Source organism: Cynara cardunculus, unplaced genomic scaffold (genome assembly GCF_001531365.2).
Source record: "Cynara cardunculus var. scolymus isolate 2C unplaced genomic scaffold, CcrdV1 Un_Scaffold_2653, whole genome shotgun sequence".
Taxonomy (NCBI): Eukaryota; Viridiplantae; Streptophyta; class Magnoliopsida; order Asterales; family Asteraceae; genus Cynara; species Cynara cardunculus.
Window position 1 is genome coordinate 13,975 of NW_020201172.1, and position 21,930 is coordinate 35,904.

The 21,930-nt window shown below is 36.9% G+C and overlaps 1 protein-coding gene across 1 annotated transcript; it reads right to left on the reverse strand.

Moving 5' to 3' along the window:
• Positions 1 to 1,145: 1,145 nt before the first annotated feature.
• Positions 1,146 to 21,686, reverse strand: LOC112503167 (stomatal closure-related actin-binding protein 1-like). Its single transcript, XM_025107234.1, has 14 exons — positions 21,465 to 21,686; positions 21,165 to 21,226; positions 20,651 to 20,952; positions 20,447 to 20,575; positions 20,200 to 20,292; positions 19,621 to 19,761; positions 17,992 to 18,060; positions 11,288 to 11,371; positions 6,697 to 6,874; positions 4,908 to 5,024; positions 4,174 to 4,232; positions 2,947 to 3,081; positions 1,969 to 2,118; positions 1,146 to 1,389 (listed from the first exon to the last, which is right to left on the reverse strand). The coding sequence occupies exons 3-14, from the start codon at positions 20,930 to 20,932 to the stop codon at positions 1,315 to 1,317; spliced, it is 1,512 nt and encodes a 503-aa protein (XP_024963002.1). The 5' UTR covers positions 20,933 to 20,952; positions 21,165 to 21,226; positions 21,465 to 21,686; the 3' UTR covers positions 1,146 to 1,314.
• Between the last annotated feature and the right edge of the window lie 244 nt (positions 21,687 to 21,930).

Here is a 21,930-nt window from a genome sequence, read left to right on the forward strand (position 1 = left end):
TCAACAACTTTTCAACAAAAGTTCATATATTTATATTATACATAAGTATAAGTTTGATATAAACTCACAGTGCTTTCTTATAAACGACCAAACGCGGTAACCTTCAATCCAACCAACAATAGCGATAAACCTTCAAAGGTTCTAATTAACCTTAAAAACAGCCCCTCGAGTAAACATTTCAGAATAAAAACCAACCATATCTCAACCTTAAATTATACATTTTAAATCTTGATTATCCTATTTACACTTCTTGTAAAATCCTCTGTTAAACCCCTGTTTTTACCATACTTAAACCCAGATTTAGCCATAAAACTCACTGCATGTTACTTACCTACCCAAAATAGCTTCYGATTCACACAATAATCAACATTATCCTTTATAATCTTTCAAAAACAGAATCTAGCCTCTAATTTATACACTTCTACTTGAAATAAACTTGAAATTAGAAGCATACCTTTAATGATTAACACTTAATCTTCAAGAATCTAACATGGATCTTCACGGTTTGAAGGATTAACCTTAAATGTGTGTAAATCGCACCTTAAGTGTGGGTGCGAGTTCTGGACTTAGATGATGTGAAAAATGGGTCAAAACTCATATTTTATAATGCTAAACTTGAGTTGGGCCGGCTTGGCCCTCTAAGTGTCCAAATAGACCAACAAACTCCCACTAAATCATAAACCCACTATAACCCAATAAATTATTCTAAGCAATTAATTGGGTATATTGAAACTTGGATGTTACATTAACCGAATCGATCTCGAATAGCTCACGAGTTGTCTCGTATCATTTACACCTCTATCTTTAACCATTTCTCGAAACTACCAGCATCAAGTCTACAACACAATCATTCCTTACCAATTAATATTATCATGAACTTTATCATTATCTCGTATTTATAATGTAAGAAAAAGAAATGAAAAATCTAATAAAATGGGTAAATTAGTCATTTGATATTATTTCATTCCAATTTTTAAACCGAATACCACCAACCAAACATGCATATCACAGAAAGATTCCATTTCAGTTTTTGCCAACCAAAACATGTACTCAAAACTTTATTGAATTTCATTTTTGCAAACCAACCCCCTCCCCTCCTGAGAGTTTATGAAAATTGCAATCAAAGCAATTGGTTTTCCAATTAATAATATAAAGGTTCATAGAATTACAAAACCCAATAAAAGAATGGGTGGCTAGAAAAGGACAGTGAACCAAACAATTTCACAATCAAGCAGCAATACTAGAATTCTCAAGACTACAACAACACATTACATATATATAATTACAATTACAATTCCTTCCTATATAAATTTGTTAAGTTTCCTCGGCGGTGGCCGCGGCTGCTGCTGCTGCTGCTGCTGCTCTATCATCAGGGCCACCAAGCATGATCTGAAAATGTAACCATTTAGAACTTCAGGAATCTTTGCTTTTCTAAGAACAAAATCAAACGAGCCCAATGTATCCCACACGAAAGTGGGGTGAGATGTACGCAGTTCTGTCCTCTATTCTAGAGAGTAGAGCAATTGTTTTCACGAAGACCCCTGACTTGCAAGAATATGTGCAAAAAAGAAAGCTTGTACAAAAAGTCTATTAACAGACATATATATATATATATATATATATATATATATATATATAAACGAAGGATCGTGTGAGAATAGGAGTTAAGATGAGAAGCATAAGAAGGGATCTAGACCCTTGATCACTTTTAATCTCACCCCCACACCATGAATTGCGCTTGATACGTGAATTGATCCGGTGCATCTTATTACCATTGATCTTCAATTAGGATTGATCCGAAGGCGGACATCCTTTCTTGCCCTTCTCATTATAACTCTATTCTCACCACATATATGTGTGTGTGTGTTGGTTGGATGTTTCAGGTGTTCTCGCATTCTCGTTTGAACCGTTCCTGATATATATATACATAGAGAGACAGAGAGAGAGAGAGAGAGAGATGAAGCTTACATTGCAATCGAAGGCAAATCTTCGTGCGAGCATAATAGCAGCATTTCTTTCTCTTTCCGACTCAAATGCCAGCACAAAGGAGAGTCCTATCTTTGGTTGCCAGAATGATGCCTGCGCTGCAGCATTTCCACCACCTCTAACTCCGCACAGCTTGTTTCAAGAGAAAATTGAAGGCGATTCTTTAAGATATAATCATCGAGTCATCTTTCGTTAATGCACCAGAAAGAATAATATACAAAGAATCCAGCAGCAATCTTTTGCTCTATTCTTGATCTGTTCATTTTTCTTCTATTTCATGATTTTTCTTAATGGTGGAGACTGGAGATAAGCACTCTCCCTCTCATCACAGAAATCAATATTTTTCTTCTGAACTTTAAACATGTTATTATATATTCGAAACGTAAAAAAGAAAATCATCTCAATTTCGAATTGAAGTATTCCCACCATTCCAAAGCATATTTTTCATCCTTAGGAAGTGGAATAACCAAAAAATAAATATTCCCTCCATCCCAAAGAAAATGCAACCTTTTTATTTTCCTGTTAGTAAGAATTTAGCCGAAACTTATACGTCTCATTACAAGGTATCTTTAAGTATTTGATTATTAGCTAAAGAACTCCACTAAACAGTGAAATCAACTTTGCATTTTCTTTGGCAAAGTTTACCATGTTGACCATTAGAAATCATTACAAAAATCGATATTATTGATTTCTAGTACGCACAATTCCTCTGAAGTCAAAACATTTGTACCAAACTATGTTTTTGCACAGAGGGGAGTACTGGCTTTGATGATAACAAAAAAATGGACGTTTGCTGTCAAATATAGGAAGTAACAGTAGTGTACTTCCTTCTGTGCAACGAACATCCAGTTTGTGAATTTCTCATTTGTTAGTGTACTCCCTTCTGTTCAACGAGCGTCCATTTTGTGACTTTCTCATTTGTTGTTTTCAAACAGGAATTAAACTTCAGGTTCAGCTAACCTGCATAAAAGGCGAGTAGTATTCTTTGGCCACGGTTGTTGTTTCCTTGCAAAGTTTCATCCTCATCTTTCCCACATGAAGTACATGAATAGACTCTGATGGATGGTCTGCCCCATTCATTTGGACAATAACTACCTGCATACAGAAACAATATATATGAATAAAAAACAAAAGACCAAAAATTTGAGAAATTAAATTCACATCATTTTCATATACACTCAACCAATCCACATGCTTCATTTATAATGTCACATAATCAATTGAAAAGTGTTGTTTGATGCTCACGGAAAGGCTTAAAACCCTGAGTCAAAGATATGGAAATTGATTTACTCAATTCTGGGGAAAGAAGAAAACAGAGAGAGAAAGAGACTTATTATGGATCTTATTACATCAAGCCTTGTATAAAACAAGACATTGTATAGATCATATTACAAATGTAACACAAACTTTGATGTAGTTCACAACAAGGAGATAAGTGCATACAAGTAGTCACTGCACAAAAATTGGGCAGCAAGAGCCCAAAGTGCATGTCTTAAAACAGCAGACGATTTGGATAATTAAAAAAAAAAGAACTTTGTGCAATCCTGCAGATAGTTTATGATGTCTATCACCTATTTCTCTAGAAGATTCTTGGAAGTCATGTAATTTTTTAAAGTTGAAATGCAACCTATTAAATTTCAAAACTCAGTATATATTTTACTCGAAGGGGGATGACACAACATAAAGTGAAACTCTAAAACATGCAATTGTACCAAAATGGCCACATAAAACCAAACCAGCACCCGAAGGTAGAGTCTTTTTTTAGGGGGGGGGGGGGGGATTGATGCAGCCCTTACTTCTAGCAAAAATCAGAGAGGCTATTTCCTAGAAGACCCCCGGCTTGCTTAACAGAATAATAAATAACAAAAAATGGCCACTTAAACCATTCACAATATGACAGAAACATTTACTACGTCAATATCTTTTGACTTCTAATCAAATTAAGTAACTTGTCAACATCAATATTGCAGCGGATTTTGAATTGTGTCAAAAAATTGATAGCCACATTAAACGCAACAACAGAAAATACAAATTGGAACATGTAGGTGATAAATGAGAAGAAAAAATCCATACGAATTTTGGAATACTTGTTTAAAAGAATTATAAATCTACATGCATCTCTTCATTGAAAAAGAAAGGGAATAAAACGTATATATACAGAAATTTAGAAAAAGGTTGCTAACATACGTTAAACTCAGTGTCATGCCGTCGCACCAATGCTTCCACATAGTTTCCTAGTCCTGCGGCTGTTAACATAATTGTATCAGTTGGTTTGTCAATAGTGGAGTTCGACATAAAACATTATTGGGGGAAATGCATGCCTATGCACAACGCAAAATGAGGTGCAGATTTGAGTTTCAAATCATGAGTGATAAAAGAACGTCCTCAAATGATTGGATTACTTGTTTGTCACCAGAAGGTCACGTACTCTAAGTAACGAAAACAGCCTCTTAGCAATAATGCAAGGAAAGATACCTCCCATCCCAACAACAACAACGATAATAACAAGAATCAACAGTGAAGGTTGTAAACTATCCACAGCCCTGCATAAAACTTGGAAAGTTGTAGGATGAACCACTTTGGCGGTCCCAACATGATTTTGTGCTTTAATACATGCATTCTAGGTGTTTGCTGCACAAATTATAAACTGCAACCGGTTATATGTTTTTTCTTGTAAGCAATGCCAACAGTAACTGTAACAATAAGGGAATGATGGTCTGTTGCTTAAAATATTTGTTTGAGGGGCAAGAACATTCAAAGATTTGTAAATTTGAGCACTGCTTAGGCATTGGTTGTTGATAGATTCTTTTTACTAATAATGCTTATAATTAAAGATGAAAGATGATATGTATCATGTGCAAGAACATTCAAAAAAAATGCATATTTGGCAACTGTTGCTGACAACTTTTTTCATGACCAACCTGGATCCATAGGACCAGATGTTGTCAAACTAATACTCAGGACGTCTGAAATGATATCAGCTTGAAGTATGCGGCCAACATCAGACGGTTCAGGAGCATAAATAGGTTTGGTGGCACCTAACAAGTAAGAGCGCCCGTTAGTAAGAGCATGTAATTATCTATCATTGCAGCACATAATATCGAAGTCATGAACATTAGCTCAAAACCTAATGTCCCATTGTTACCAGCAAATATAATAAAATAGCAACTAATCAACAGTTTCATTCATGGCCATTAAAAAACCATATAATTGGGTTAGAACTATCAATTATAAGGTAAACAATATTGTACATGCATGCAACACCAAATTTACCTTTTCTACAAACAAATTACATTCTTTAACCCTAAAATAGACTTTGGAGGGAGCAAATATGAAATCAGAAACAAAAATCATATGTATGGGGGAGCAAAAGCAAGTGATGGTGGAAGGAAGCAAAATTGACATAGGAAGAGGCAGAATCAGAAAGAGGAAACAAACTTGTGCCTAATGTGAACAACTGATGACATCACCATGCTTTGTGCCATGCACCTCTTGACCAAGGCATGCGCCTCAACAAGCATTGGTGCCATAGCTACCCGTCGATCAGCCTCTCGTATAGACGCGCCTTTAAAAACAATTGGTAACCAAATTGGAAAATTTTGGATGCAGTATCACTCAAAATGCCACATGGGCATTTCCCGTCAATTGCTTACAGGAAGTTACTTCAGTTTTGACATTGTTGGTTTTTCCAAACCATGGTGACTCAAAAACTGAACCCACAATGATGGATCTTGTTAAAATTGTGAAACCAAGATGAGCAAAATATGGTCTTTGCCAAGTTATAATCTAAAATCAACATCCAAAAAGGCGGCAAAAACAACTTGTGCTAGAACATGAGCAATGCCAACATGCATGCATGTAAGCTATACTCTTTATCAGCAAGTCACCCGATTTCCCAAAAAAATTATTTTGGAGAGGCAATAAATATGTTGAAGGCACATATACTGCCAAAACCTCAAACTAAAATATTTATTTATTTGGTTAAAAAGAATTCTTTAAACATCTGACATGAAATAGATATTGGAGTATGGAAATGGTGTAAGAGGCCAACTGAAGAACATTTCCTCCAACACACCGACAATTTTCCATGTTATCTCTACATAAGGTGATGCTAGTGGAGTTGTGAACATGGACCGATACTCCTGAAACCAAAAGCCATCCTAATGTTCCATGACTATAACTAGGACATTATCTGTGAATGAATGAAAAGAACAAAGCGGAGTCTAATATATATATATATATATATATATATCTTCAAACATCATATGACTCCCTCGGTTCCAAAAAAAAAAAGAACAGGAATATTGCTCTTTTCTTGTGCCTAATCTCTATAGGGGGTTGGTTCAAGGGTACAGCCTTTGTAAGTTCATGGTATACCCAAAGATTGGCTAGTTCCTATTTGGAAGGCTGCAATTTTTTGTTTGCCGCTTCAGTTAGTGTCTAGGTGCTTTCCAAATAAAAATCTGATATGAACTAGAAAATAAAACTATGTGAGACGGTAAGTGAAAGTCCCTCTTTCTTTTAAGCCGTATGGAGTAATACCTCAAGTGAAACAAGGTACAACAGTTCAACATGTTATAATATCAAGTTAAATGTAGGCACAAAGTCAGATATCCATTGAAATCGGCATATTAACAGTCAATGAAAATTACATTTTTATCCCCGCCGTAGTTAGATTAAAGGGATTGAAAATCAACTACAGCCCAATACCTGAAATAAGCTCCTTTTTTCCACCTTCAGATGTCAAACGATACCACTGGATCGAACATTCTAGAAGTTCTGGGGCTTTATCAGAACATGGCTGGATCTGCAAATACGAACCTAAAGCCTCTGTACCATCAAATTCAAAGCAGGGAGTATTTTTCTCTCCGCGCCTGCTCATTGCCAACTGAAATAGGAAAGAACACAAATAATCAAAATCAATACCGAAACCTAACCACATTTCCTGTAAACCACCATCTATAACAATTTAAGTCTAATTATTATGCACCGGTAAAACAGTTCTTGGATAACATAACCAAAAAGGGTATAAACAGCATACAAGTGGGAAAAAGGCGATGAAACAAAAACCTTAAGCTAGTGTTCCTCAAATAAGAGCATATATGTAAGACCAATTTGTTTTCTTCTAAGGGATTGGTCTACCTGAACTCCAAAACTCTCCTAAACTAACTCAATAGGAGGTTCATGCTAAGTGTCAACCATCTTATCATATGGCTGAACTATGTTGAACAGGAAACCTATGAGGTTTTTGTTGGGAGTAGCGCCTGTCACAAACAAATTGAGAGAGAAAAGACTGGAATAGTTTAGGCACGCTCATAGGTGGCTGACATCGGCACCAGCGATGAGGGCCGATAATGTATGGTTGAGGGGGTTAGGAGGAGGGGCAGGCCAAGGAGGACGTCGAATGAGCAGTTGAGACTGGACATGGTGTCTTTAGATGTTTCGGAAGGCATGACCTAATATAGGAGCAAAGTTGTCACAGGCTCAACGCGTACTTAGGCACAAAGGGGTTCTGAAGCCTTGGCACAAGGCGCATCTTATCAAAAGAAAAAAAACACACAAACATACCGTTACACACAACTCAAATAGGGTTTAGCAGCAGGTACAAGCCTCCAATGCAACAACCAGCAGTACTTCGATAGAGGCAGAAGGGACAAGGTTTTAAGGTATTTAATATGAGGGTTTGACTTATGCCATCTATTTAGTAACTCTGTTTTTTTAAGAAGTCTAAGAGATGAGAAGATGAAAAAACTTATTTAATATTAGGGTTTGACTGGGTATTTAATAACTCTTTATGAGGAGTGCCTAGGCCGAAAAGCGCCTCAGCCAAGGCGCAACGCCTTAGTGAGCCTCGTTAATACGCCTCTACCTTATAAAAGCCCAAGACCTTGAGCCTTATGAGCTTCAAGCACGCTTTTAACAACTATGTATAGGAGTTAGTGGAGACATGGAACTAGGGTAGCAGATTTTGTTTAAGGATCTGTGGTTACCTCGTTCGGTGTAGGGGGAGGGATTGGAGTGGTAAAAACTTGTGTTAGGTCTATGAATTGTTTCGTACAACTCCTCCTGCTTTTAATTTCCTTACTTGCTTTATCTATTTTCATATTATTTATCGTACGTACTTACCCTGACTGTCTACTTGCTCTTCATCAACTCTTCAAAACTTTATGTCTTGTTTTTTTGGACAGACATTCTTGGTTGTGTACAAATCCAATTTTTTAGCAAAAAACGATTCCTTTTGCACCACGAGGATCTTCATGGAAATAGTCTATCTACTCCTTCAGGTAGAGGAAAAGCATGCATGTATTTTACCCAAGGTTTTAGATGACGTGAAGCGTGGCGTGACGGCGAGGTAAAGCCTCAATCCTTACCGGCTACGGCAAGGACATGGTGTGCTCTAAGGCGGCATTTATATACATATTATATTATATATATATATGTGTGTGTATATATATATATATACTTGTGTGCTTTAGTGTTTTGAATAATCTCGTAGAACAATTTAAATTCACATAAATGAAAACAATTAAAAGGAAAAAAGAACCATTTATCTCAAATATATCGAACTTATAAGAAAATGATATCAAGAGTGAAAATCGCGATTAAATCTCGAGTCTCTACTCACTATTTTCTTCAATCTTCAAGGAATTCCTGTACGACTCTCCATGCACGGGAATGAGAGAAGATTTACCTATTTAGGGTGTTTAGTTTTTATGTTTCCTTTTAATGTTTATTTAAGTCTTAGGTGTCATACATAATGATCATACCCCAAGTTTTATGTTTAAAAGAAGTAAAAAATAATGTGTTGTAACACGCCATAACGCGTTATAGAGGAAGCCAAGCCTCATAGTGGAGCTACAACGGTTAATATGGCGGCAAAGCGAAGCCTCGACGCCATAATGAGGCCTAGCAAGTTATTTAGAACCATGACTTTACCCTCCTTGGGTTCGTTCAGTTTGGCAACTTGTGATCCTTTGAGATGTGTATCTATACTCACTGTCTCGACATATCTCCATCAAACCACATGTACTTCGGTACTCCAAACTCTATATGAAGCGCCGTATCTACATCACCTCACATGTTTTATTAATAACGCATTACTCAAACTCAAACTTGGAATTACTTCATTTTTCCAAATTACCTCCAAGTAAAGCACACATACATCGTTGTTGATCCCCTACTATATGGACACCTTGCAAGACTTGCACCTAAACAACATGCAATCCAAGTTTGCCCCCTAATTTTTAAACAAAAGACCCGATCCAGAAGCAGGTTAAGAAACATCAAGATTTGCAACATCACATACTACTACAACGGCAAGATATGAACTCATTCGCCTTATGACAGAAACTCCAATTTCATATCTAGTGAATGTGAGAGTTTAGCTTCCCGGTTGTAATTGTACTTCCGTAAACCATCAAGAAGCTTACCATCCTCATAAAGTTTGACATTCAGAATAAAGCCCAACAAGCAAACCAATCCCAATCAAGTTTTCATGGACATAACTAGTGTTGTTGTAGACGTAGGTGCCTAAATACACAAGAAGTACTTGAAACTCTTGAAGTTCCTTGCCAGTAATTTTCTGAATATTAGTTTTTAAAGTATAAACTACTCTAAAGTATTCCAAGTAATGCAATATCATCAACATGAAAACAAAACAATCTGCATGCCATTGCACAAGTTGAAAAAATGGTTAGTCAAAAATTTATGCACACCCGAAATTTGTTTAAAGAAACCAAGTAATTGAGAAGCAATCCTAGGCAACATAATTAAGGCCATATAGAGAATTAAATTGACACTTGACAGTCTCCTGAAGCACCTCTTTTGAACCACAAAATGAAACCCACATACACTTCCCTCAAGAACAACATTAAGAAATGTGTTCTCAAGTTGATGCAAAGGGAGAAGAAATGGCTAATCACAATGACCATTAACATCATTTTAAGACAAAATTAGACCCATTAAAATTGCATGTACCCAGAAGTTACACGTACCGGGTATAATTGTAGTACCCAAAATCACAAGTATTTTGCACCCAACCAATTATACCCATGGAATGAGGCAGCTTATCTATGGGTATAGGCCATACATTTTAATCTAGTTATAAAAATTCAACAAATTATTATACTTGTAAGTGTAGTTATAGTGAAATTTTTAGCTTCATGTGCATAACTAAAAGGATAAATGATCATGGTACCGGTGATAAGGTTGAATTATTCACCATTTTAATTTGTTACGTTTGTCTCTGTTCAAGGTTTTCCTTTTTGCTTTTTAACTTTTTATACCATGTAAATAATGGTTTTCAAGAATCATAAGAATTTTTCGAAATGAAAATGAAAAGACAATAATGGACGCCAACATGCTTAACAATTGAAACTCGAATGCACACCTTAAATGCATAAATTAAGAAAAATCTATTAAAGTTAAAATAGATTTAAAAAATATGAATATAGAAAAGGTAATATTATTTAGTAAATTTATAGAGGGTAACTGTGGTGAAAGAAACAAAACGAAAGAAAGAGCATATAACCATTGTTAACAAACAATAATACTAAGGTCATAACCAAATTCTACAGAAGGTTAAGTTATTCTAGCTAAGACCAGGCAAATAATTGTTATGTTATATCGGTGTTTTGAAAGACAATTTCAAAATGCCACATATCAAGAAACAAAAAACCCTCATCCGAAACTAGATAGGGAGGCCACATCGAAGTTCATCTGAACCTAGTTTTACCAGCACTCTTTGAGTTATAATTTTCCCTCTCGTCACTATTGCATCCAAACATCAATTTTGAAGATGGAAGGGACATTTCAAGAATAATAACTCATTTCCTCCCAAACAAGTAATGATCTATACTTATGTATGGATTCTTCATTCGTTAAATATTTTCCATTTTGTCCCTAGGACATGGGTAATAGCATATCTTAATTATCACTTTCATCACAACAAAAAATGTATCATTTATGGAATTGACACTAACAACATGTGTAGAGTGTGATCACACACAGAAAACTGTGTGGAAGCACAAAGCAAATGGCACACAACACATGCCTAGCAGACACCACCGATTATATATGTTGCATGTTGTCCCTCCACTTCCACACACTTGTTTGATCAAACAGATCCCCTCTTCTGTATTTCCACATAATGTTCCTATAACCATCGAGTGCTTATTCCTAATCCTAGCTATGCCTTATGTGAATACCAATATGTGACACATGCATCTTGCTTCTAACAAATAATTTAAGAATCATTGAAAGAGAAGGTAGATTGATCAAGAGCACTGAAGTAACAATTAACCTCTTTCTGGAGCTTAATTGAACACTTTGACTTCTCTGCTAGCTGAGTGCGTAATACTTGAAGCTCATGTTCCATATCCATAACCTGTAGAGATAAGATTTAGTTTAATGCTGCTGATTAAATGAAGTAAGAACATAGTAAGTACGTATGAATATAATATCTATCTTCTGACTTTCTTATATAGATATGGTTTCTAATGCTTGAGCTCTCAAACTAATATAAGTATAACTATATAAGAAGCTAAATAAAATGAAAAGGTTGAAATGAGTAAAACGAGAAGTATACCACCAACAATTGACATTTGATAGCCCCAGGTACTGTGCAAGTATTTGTAATTATTTTAATAACACTGGATTAGACAGTTTAAAACAGATCCATGTAACCAAACCCAACTGTAAAAAAAAGGACTGGGATCCATTGAAGTTTCATGCTAGCTCATTCAATGTCTGAAATATTAAATGTTGAAAGCAATGGTCATTTTGACATGAATACATTCGCGTTAAGAATCTAAAGCATATGCCACTTCAATAAAGAGTCATCACCAGACACAATGCACATGAATAGCTAGCAAGAAAACAAAAGACATGCCAATGACATGGTATATGAACAAAGAGGCTGAGTAAAGAGAATTCTTTGTTATCTTTTCAAAACAGGGAATACAAACAATTTATAGACCAGAAGCAAACAAAAAAGAGAGAGAAAATTAAGGAAATCAATTAGTGATGTCCTGAGTACAACAGAATATCCACACCATAACTTCCTAATATACTTTCCAACATTCCTCCTAAAGCTGTGGAATAAATATCAATCATTCCCAGCTTGCCAACTAAGGCTTCAAATTCTGGTTTGGAGAGAGCCTTGGCAAGAATATCTGTTTCTTGCTGTTTTGATGGAACATGGGAAATCAGAATCATCCCAGAATCAATTTCAGCGTTTATAAAACTCCTATTGATTCGCACATGCTTCATTCGGTCGTGCTGGACAGGGTTGTGAACTGTACTTATTGCTGATTTGTTGTCACTATATAGCTTCGTAGGACCTTTAGGTCTCTCAAAAGATTCATTATCCAGATTAGTTCACAGACCCCTTGAGTAATTGCTCAGTAGTCGGTACTCTGTCTCAGCAGTGCTTCTTGCCACTACTGATTGCTTTTTGCTTCGCCAAGTAACTAGATTTCCCCATACTTTTGTGCAATAACATGTTGTAGACTTATTGTCTTCTGATCCACCCCAGTTAGCATCCACAAATCCCTTAACATCTTGTTCCTTTCCTTCCTTAAACAGAATTCCATTGCCTGGAGTTCCTTTAAGGTACTTCAAAATTCTGTTGCTGCTTCCAAATGTTTTTTAGTGGGGCAATGCATAAACTGACTTGTTACGCACACATTATGGGTAATATCGGGCCTTGTGAGTGTGAGATATATTATCTTTCCTACCAATCACTGGTATCTGTCTCAGTCTCCAAGAGTGTCATCATTAATAACCTTTTCCTTCCGGTTTCTTTCAATGGTGTAGCAGCAGGTGTGCAACCAGTTTTTCCAGTTTCCCGTAGCAAATCAAGGGCATATTTTCTGAGTAACAAATATTCCTTGTTTGCTCCCGGCAACCTCCATTCCAAGTAAGTACTTCAATTCTCACAGGTCTTTAACTTGAAATTGGATCTTTAATTGAGCTTTTAACTTATTGATCTCTTCTTGGTGATCATCAGTTATTACCATATCATCCTCTTACACAATGAGGATAGCCCTTTTTCCACTTTCTCCTTCCTTGATTAACAGTAACTGATCTGATTGTCCTTGTTTATACCCAAGAGACTTCATTACTGAACTGGTACACCAAGCACGTGGTGCAAGTTTTAGTCCATAGATGAACTTTTTGAGTCTACACACCTTGGTATTTTCATCATGAAACCTGGAGGCATCTTCATGAATACTTCCTCTTCCAATTCTCCATTTAAGAAGGCATTTTTTATGTCTAGTTGATGGAGTTCCCAATCAAGGTTTGCAGCAAGAGAGAGTAATATCTTCATTGAGTTCATCTTAGCTACGGGAGGAAATATCTCCTCATAATCAATACCCTGTGTTTGGGTGTATCCTTGAGCCACTAATCTTGCCTTGTATCTCTACTTCTCCATTCAGTTTGAACTTCACAGTGAATATCCATCTGCATCCAACCACCTTTTTTCCTTGTGGACGATCAACTATTTCCCAAGTATTATTCTTTAAGATCATCCATTTCTTGAACAGTTGCCTTCCATTTTGGATCAAGAAGTGCACTATGAACATTCTTTGGGATGTCTATACTGTCAACTTTTGCAGCAAAAGCCTATACTCATGAGACAATTTTGCATAGGTTAAGTGAGTAGACAAAGGGTATTGAGTGCACTTTCTTACTCCTTTTCCAATGGTGATTGAAAGATCTGGATTATTCCCGGCTCCGCACCTTCGTTTGTGGAATCTAGACTTACGTCCGGTTCCGATGATCGAGCAGTTTGCGGAGCAGTTGGCTTTCTTGAATAAACCTTAAGTGGTTCATTGGTGATAGGTTCTCCCCCTTGATGTACTCATTGATCATGTCTCATGGAGAGGATGGAGTAGGTGAAGATGGAGTAGGTGTAGGTAAGGGGGAAGTATGTGTAGGTTGAGGTGAAGGAGGTGAAGGTGGTTGTTTTGACCGGTAAGATGGGGCAAGAGATATAGGTAGAGATATTGTTGGATCCCAATGTGCTTCTTCATCCTGAAGAGAACCATTGGGATAGTAAGATTGATCTTTATTAGACTGAATGTACATAAGTGCAATTAGTATAATGCAGAGGGAACTCCTATGTAATCAGTATCTCTATATATAAAGGCTGATTGTAATTAGGTTATATATCAAATCAATACAAAAAACCCTTGTGGTTTATCATATTAGAGCCAAGTTACCAAAACCCTACCTTCCCTCTTGGTCATGCCGCTTCAAGGCTAATTGTCCGCTGCCGCCGCCTATGTTAATCTGACCGTCTGCTGCTGCCGCCGCCGCCGGAATCTGATTTCCGCTGCTGTCCCCTGTCCGCTGCTAGAACCCTAATTTTCAGTCTTCTTTTCTTTTACAGTACATTACTATCATGGCTCTAATAGCCTCTTTCACAACAGCAAAGAAACAATCTCACAATTCACACAAGTTTGCTTTTACCCTAACTCCTACAAACTATGGTTACTGGAAAACAATGATTCAACCCTTTCTTGTCACAAATAACCTATTCAGATATAGTGTCCATCCAAACATCTACCATCAACCACAACCACCTCTGATCCAAAGGCTAACACCGATCCACAAGATAACCCTAATTACCCGATTTGGATTTCTAATGATGCTCATGTTCGCATGCTGATTATCTCCACCATCTCTGAAGCCTCTTTTCAACATGTTCATGGTGAAACTTCCCGTGATCTATGGCTTGCCCTAGAACGAGCCTATGCCCCTCACACATCATCCAGGGAATATACACTGGAAACTCGACTTCTCAAGATTCAGATGGAAGGTGATGAAACTCCAAAGGCTTATCTCAATCGTGCACAGGAGTATGCAAATGCTCTAGCTACCATTGGCGAACCTATCAAAGATGAAGACCTCGTTATGCTTGTTGTTTCTGGTCTCCGTGAAGAATACAATGGTCTTAAATCTACCATCACCACAAGTCAATTCCCAACTGCCTTCAATGAACTTCATGCCCTTCTCAATGACCATGACTACATGCTTGGGAAAACTCGTGCCTCTAGTCCATATGTTTCTTAGGTTTTTGCAGCAATTCTGGTTTGTCACAGCCTTCTGGTTTGTCACAGCTTTCGGTCTATCATCATCAACAACTTGCTGCTCAGATCAGTTCCATTGCATCTACCTTTGGTTATCAATTGAAGCCTGCTGCAACTTCAGGCCCTCAAGCTTTCTATGGTTCTCGTCAGCCCCACAACAACGGTGGTAATTGTCGTCGTAGAACTTCTCGTGGTAGCAGCCGTGGACGTGGCGACGGTCAGCAATTTAGTTGGGCAACCAATCAAAACACAGTATACGGAACTTGTAACCGCTGTGATATTGGGGACCTCCCATCATAGTCCTAATCGTGATCCATCCACCGTTCGTCCTAGGCAGACTGCTAACTTTGCCAACAGCCGTGCCTCCTCATCTGCTGAATCAACTTCATGGTTTCGTAACACAGGAGCGAACAGTCATGTTACGCCTAATTTAGCAAGCATGGATAACTATGAAGCTTATCATGGTAGTGACGCTCTCTATGTTGGTAATGGTAAGGGACTCCCTATACTTCATATTGGCTCCTCAACCATTTACTCACCACACAAAACCTTTTGTCTATCTAATATTCTTCACGTTCAAGAAATCACCAAAACTTCTTTCTGTCCAGATATTTTGTTTAGATAACAATATTTTCTTTGAATTTTACTCAACTTTTTTTGTCATGAAGGACAAGTCTACATGCACTACCCTGCTTACGGGCATAGTGAGAATGGTCTTTACTCTGTTTGTCTACCCCAGCTCAAGTCTATCAATAAAATCACTTTTGCTGTTGATCGTACATCCTCTACCATTTGGCATAGGCGGCTCGGTCATCCACATCAGCGTCTTTTTCATTTTATGCTTTCTAGATTTTCTATTCCTGCTACAAGCAAGACATTACCTTTTTGTACGTCCTGTCAAATGGGCAAATCATCATAACATTTATTACCTGTTTCTTCCTTTCGAAGTAATAAAATTTTAAATTTGGATTATTGTGATGTATGGGTCCTGCACCTGTTCTATCTTTTGAAGGTCATCGTCACTTTATGCTATGTGTTGATCATCATTCTCATTATATGTGGATCTATCCATTGGCTCAAAAATCAGATGTCTACAACATCTTCAAAGGTTTTCTTACCATGGCCAAAAGACAATTTACTACAAAGGTCAAAAACGTTCAAACTGACTGGGGTGGTGAATTTCGAAATCTATCTCCCTTCTTCACATCCTTTGGCATTGTTCAACGCCGTTCATGTCCTCACCCTAGTGAACAAAACGGCTGCGTGGAACGACGCAATCGACGTGTCATTGAAACTGGTCTCACTCTGCTTGCTCAATCCAGTGTTCCTCAACGTTTTCGGCATTACACCTTCGATACCGCTATATACCTAATCAATCGTTGCGTTCGCGAACCTCAACAAAAAAATCACCGTTCAAACATCTCTTCAAACGATCTCCCAATTACTCATTTCTTCGGGTCTTCGGTTGTCAATGTTTTCCTCACCTTCGACCATACAACCATCACAAAATTGACTTTCGGTTGACCCCTTGCGTCTTTCTTGGCTATAGTCCTTTCCATCATGGCTATCGTTGTCTTGACCTATCGACCGAGTGTTTATACATTGTTCTTCATGTTTGCTTCAATGAAGACCACTTCCCCTTTGCTATTCCTATTGTCCCCACTTCTTCACCTACATCATCAAGTCCCTACACCACAAGTCCATTTACGGCCTCAAGCAGGCCCACGGCTTGGTTTCACCGCCTTTCCAAGGCTCTTCATAACCTTGGCTTTGTAGGCTCCAAGACTGATCCTTCACTGTTTATTTCCAGTCATGCTGGCATTCTTTTATACATCGTAGGTATGTTGACAACATCATCATCACGGGAAACAATAATGCTGCTATCGACGCCATCGTTCAACTGTCCCTCTCCCTCTCCCTCTCCTCCTCTCTCTCTCTCTCTCAACTTTCATTGAACCCTCTCGCTTGCTAGCTCTTACATTTCGAAGGGTTTTCGATAGATAGCTCGATTGGTTCTCAATTGGTTCTCAACAGATTTCATTAACATCCAACAAGGTTTGAAGTGGCTCGTTACGACCTAGGGCTTGACAAATATAGTGGAAGGGGGATGGAGGAGAAGATTTAAAAGCAACGAGGTTCAACGGGCTTCAATGCGAAGGACGACTCAACGAACTTGATGAGGTTCGACGGGTTTCATCATCTTGACAAAGGCAGTGAAAGGGGGCTGGCAGAGGGCGCGACAGCTTGACGGATTTCGACTCACTCGATGAGGTTTTCGACGGGATCAACCTGCTCGATGTGCTCGATGGATTTCTCAGGCCCACAGCCACCGTCCTCCAACTAAATAGAAGACGATATTCACGAATTGTCATTTAATACTTATTCTTCTTCCCAAACCTAAAGGTGTTGAAAGCTTCAAAAATTCCTACCATCCATCAAAAACCAAGAAAAAAGATTCGGTAATCCTGCATAGCTATTAGCTATCCTGAGTTTTTTATTCAAAATTCCTTCATTTTAGTATGTTTTGACATTCTATTGGTGCCATTTGTAGTTTCTGAAATATTCATTCAAAAAATTGGATTAACTCTTACTCTTGTTCTTGTTTCAAGATCAAATATAGAGGGATTTTATAGTGGATTTTCCATTGAAGAGAGAGACGAAGAGAAATGAAAGGGAATCGAGAAGGTTAATTTTTACATTTAGAGAGTAGTTTGAGAAACATGCAAGTTTAAAGCATATTTGTTAGAGGATGGCAACATTAAGCAGATTTCTGACTTCAGCAACATTAAGCAGATTTCTGACTTCAACAACATTAAGCATAGGAACTCAAGTTTTCCTTGCATAATAGATTAACTGCAATTAGCATCAAGCATTTAGTTTGCTGGGCAGCACCGCAAGGCCGGTGCAGTACCTTACTAGGCTGGTGTAGCATCTTGATCCGTCTCGCCTGTTGAACCTCCTTCATTAGTTCTTCCACATCCTAAATATGTAGAATACATTCAGTCAACATAAAACTACATAACAATGAATTGCATTACATCATCAATTTTCAATTTTGAAACAGGTTAGGTAACTAGTGAAAATGATGAGAATATAGGAATAAAATGCATACTTCAGAAGCAAATAAATATGATGCTATTCATAAAGCACAAACAAGGGATAAAAACAATAGGTGGTATGCTAATAATCCATGTTTCTATTACTAATGATTTTGAACCGCGCACTTGATTCACGTTTGCCAAGTTCTAAAATGAGTGAATGACGATTTGAATCACAGTACATGGCCTTAGGTTGTCAAACAACCATCATACTTTCCAAAATGCAACAAAAAATGTTGCATTTAGCAAGAATAGACACAAACTTATCAACTTTCAATTTATCAACGGATTTGCAAAATGACCCATCATACTTAAAAGGGGCAGGGAAAAAAACCATTTGAAAATAACCTAATGGATATTACTACCATTAATGGTTTCATCCAAATGAAACACCAAAATTGGCAGTAAAATTAATATTGAGGATATGCTAAAGTTTTTAACTTTCTGCAAGTGTGGATGAAGAACACACAAAGTAGGAAGTTTATAAATTGATAAAATGAAATTTTATTATCACATCATTAGTAATTTTCTAAAATATAAATGTTTTAATAACGAAAAAGCAAAAAATAAAAGTGGAAGGAAAAAATTAAATAGAGGTCGGATATAAACCACAAGGACCAATGATGAGGTACATTTGTTGGCAAATTAGGAGTATCTACAATTTTGGTTTGTTGGCAATAGTATTATTAATTAGATAATATAAGTTGTCAATTTTGTATGTTTTCATATGCAAAATCCATTAGTAATAGTAATGTTTGTTAGGTGTAATCATTTTTTATTTTTTTTTATTTTTTATCAGTTATAATGTTTTTTGGCCCTTTAAAAAGGTATGATTGTTTATTTTAGAAGTTTTGATTCTATGTAGGCAAAACCAATTAGTTACATTAAAGGCCATTAGGTTTTGTTCGTGTTCACTCTTTCTTGCCAACAACAATGTTTTACTTTGCATTTAGAAAGTATAGTGGTCATTTAACAAAAAAAGGTCAAGCGCATTGGTTCAAATTGCTTTTAGCTTTCTTTACACTAGAAGCTAAGGTTATAATATACATCATTGTATCATCCTACACATCCTAGATAGCCCAGAAACAACTCAAGGGCAGAAAAATTTCCCTATCCACTAAATGGTATAGCCTGCTTTCAAGTAGGCTAGAAGTCTGGAAAACGATTACTTGCCCGTGTGTGGGCTCACCGTCCATGTAGCAATTTCTGTTTCTTTTATTTGATTCAGTTCAAGAATTTGAAAAGTTCCTTATGGAGTGCATTTTGCAATGCTTTTCTACTTGGCTGTACAACATGAGTTTTCAACCCCCACTGAAGCACTGGAAAGTGCTGTAAAGAACAACTACAAAAAAAAATATCCTAACGATCTGAATTGATTGCTTGCACTTTTTGCAATTATCGTTAGCATGGACTAATTATTGTTCAGAAAATTCTAAACAAACCTGCTTCCCAGTAGCTCGGGACATTCTTTCTTGCTCCTGAAGAGCCTCTTCCACTCTCTGAACTGCAGCTCTAGCCTTCTCAATTTCAGTTCGTGCAAAAGCTCTTTCTTCGTCGACAAGTTTTTTTGCATCTTCTGAAGCCTACATATAATTAGAAGTCGTTAGCAAAAATGAAAGCATTAATAAAAGAGAAGAAATAATTTCTTTAGGGTGTAGGAACAAAATGCCTATAATTATGGAATACAAATTGATAATAATGATGTCCATATACAGCATATTTAAGCAATGACCTAAAATAATAGAACTGCAACAGAATAAAATAATAGAACTGCAAATACATAATAATAATAATAATAATAATAGTCCGAGTAGATACTTTTATTATCTCTCGAACCATTATCATATCATTTGATTAGAGCACTGAATCATTTATTTCTCTTGTTTCTCTTGCTATTGAAATATCTTCAATGTTTATTTCTACACACGCCTTTTTTTGGGAGTCTACCGCCAATCTATGGCATAGGCGTTACATCTCATATGGAAATACACAGGCATGTATTAGTACACGTCTATACCAACCTGCTTCAGAAAACTTGCAAGCTTCTTAACCTCGGCCTTCTCTTGAACCAACTCTCCTTCCCTCTCAGTCAATTGAACCGCTAAAGCATCAACCTATAATGATACATATAAAGACCATAAACATCAAAAACCAACATTTCTAGCATCTTTACTCAAAGGCAAAAAGATGGATTTTGTGTGACATAGTAACAAGGGTAAAAGATGAAAAATTAGCTCAAAGCAGGAGTTATAAAGACACAAAACCTACCATAGCAATAGCCTCCTCCACGTCATCCTTGTTTTTACCCACCGCACGTCCTCTCAAGGATTCAAGTGCATCTCTAAGATTTTCTAAAAGCACATGTTTCTCTAAAGAAGCCACATCCCGGAGTTTTGTCTGTCCCTCGTAAGTGAATAAGCATTCAGGATAATGAAACAATTTAACTAAATATATTAAATTTCAAACGCCAACCTCATCGGATAATTTAGCAGCAGCAGCTAAACCCTTCTCAAATTTATTGGCAAGATCACGAACAGATAGGCGATTTCGCTGATCTAGCAACTGGGAAGTCTCATTCCGAACTACCTCTTTCATAGAAACCAACTTTGCATCTTCCTTTACCTCCGAGGTGTTATTATTAGTTCTAGTTTTGTGATTTGGAAATCGGCTGGAGGCAAATATCACATCTGCTGACACTGGGGAAACTGCATCTCTTTGCGTTGCATAGCTAAAATCACGCCCCACCCTTGTCATGCTTCTGGTTAGATATCACTCTGTGAATAAAATGCCATAAAAGCTTTTAGTTATCAATAGAAAGCCAACACTCCCTTTCAAATAAACCAAGTAGCACTACACTGGCTGCTATGGTCAACTAGTCAATTGAAAGAAAAGAACAAAGAATTTGTGATTTTCTAATCTTAAAATGGTTCCCTTAACCAAAAAGTCAAAATGGAACTCCAGTTCGTCGTGGAAACGGAATAATTACCCAATCGTAGGAGCAAACTATTTCCTGGCTTGTAGTTACATCATTAGTTAGCTTCCACCAACCTAGATTACATAATACACAATTAATTACATCAAAAAAGCAACATAATACAAGAAGGAGAAAAACAAAGATAAAAGGAAGTCTATCTCAAGCATAATGCAAACAAATCAAATCAATCGATGAACACACAAGGGGGGATTATGCAAAACAAAGAAAAACCAGGATCAATCATTAGTAACAACATGTAAATACAAATTGAACCCTAATTCGCAAGAGAAAGTGAAGTAAAATTGCACTTACAGAACATGTAAACAAAGACAAATTAACAACTAATATTGAATTCCTCAAGTAGCAATTGTTTGTTCATGTCATTGCAAGAAGACAGATTGGGAAAACGGAGAATTGATTTGGTTTGCTTTATGAAAAGCAGGAAAAAGGCGTAGAAGATGAGAAGTCCAAAGTTTCTCTCTCTCTCACACAGATACACAGAGTTGTTTTGTGATGGTCATGGTCTGTGCGCGGGGGATTTTCTATTCTAATCTTCGTCACAGTATTTAACTAGTCTTCCATTTCAAAACAAACTTTTATGATTTTTTTAAGGTATTTTTGATTGGTTTTTCATTGTTTACCTCAATTAATATGTTTGTATAAATTGAAAAGTCTTACATGATAAATGTGTTGAAAATTACTGTAAGATTAGAGGTTTTCCTCCATTCCACGTAGAAAGGAAGATAAAATTTAAAGAGTTTTATAAGACTTTATATCA

Bases quoted from the DNA above. Each gene is read 5' to 3' on its own strand.
- LOC112503167 (XM_025107234.1), bottom strand. From the start codon at position 20,932: ATGACAAGGGTGGGGCGTGATTTTAGCTATGCAACGCAAAGAGATGCA. The intron at 19,762-20,199 runs GTTGGTATAGAC...AATTATATGTAG, and splicing joins TTGCAAGTTTTCTGAAGCAG to GCTTCAGAAGATGCAAAAAA. The intron at 3,082-4,173 runs GTATGTTAGCAA...TTCTGTATGCAG, and splicing joins GGCATGACACTGAGTTTAAC to GTAGTTATTGTCCAAATGAA.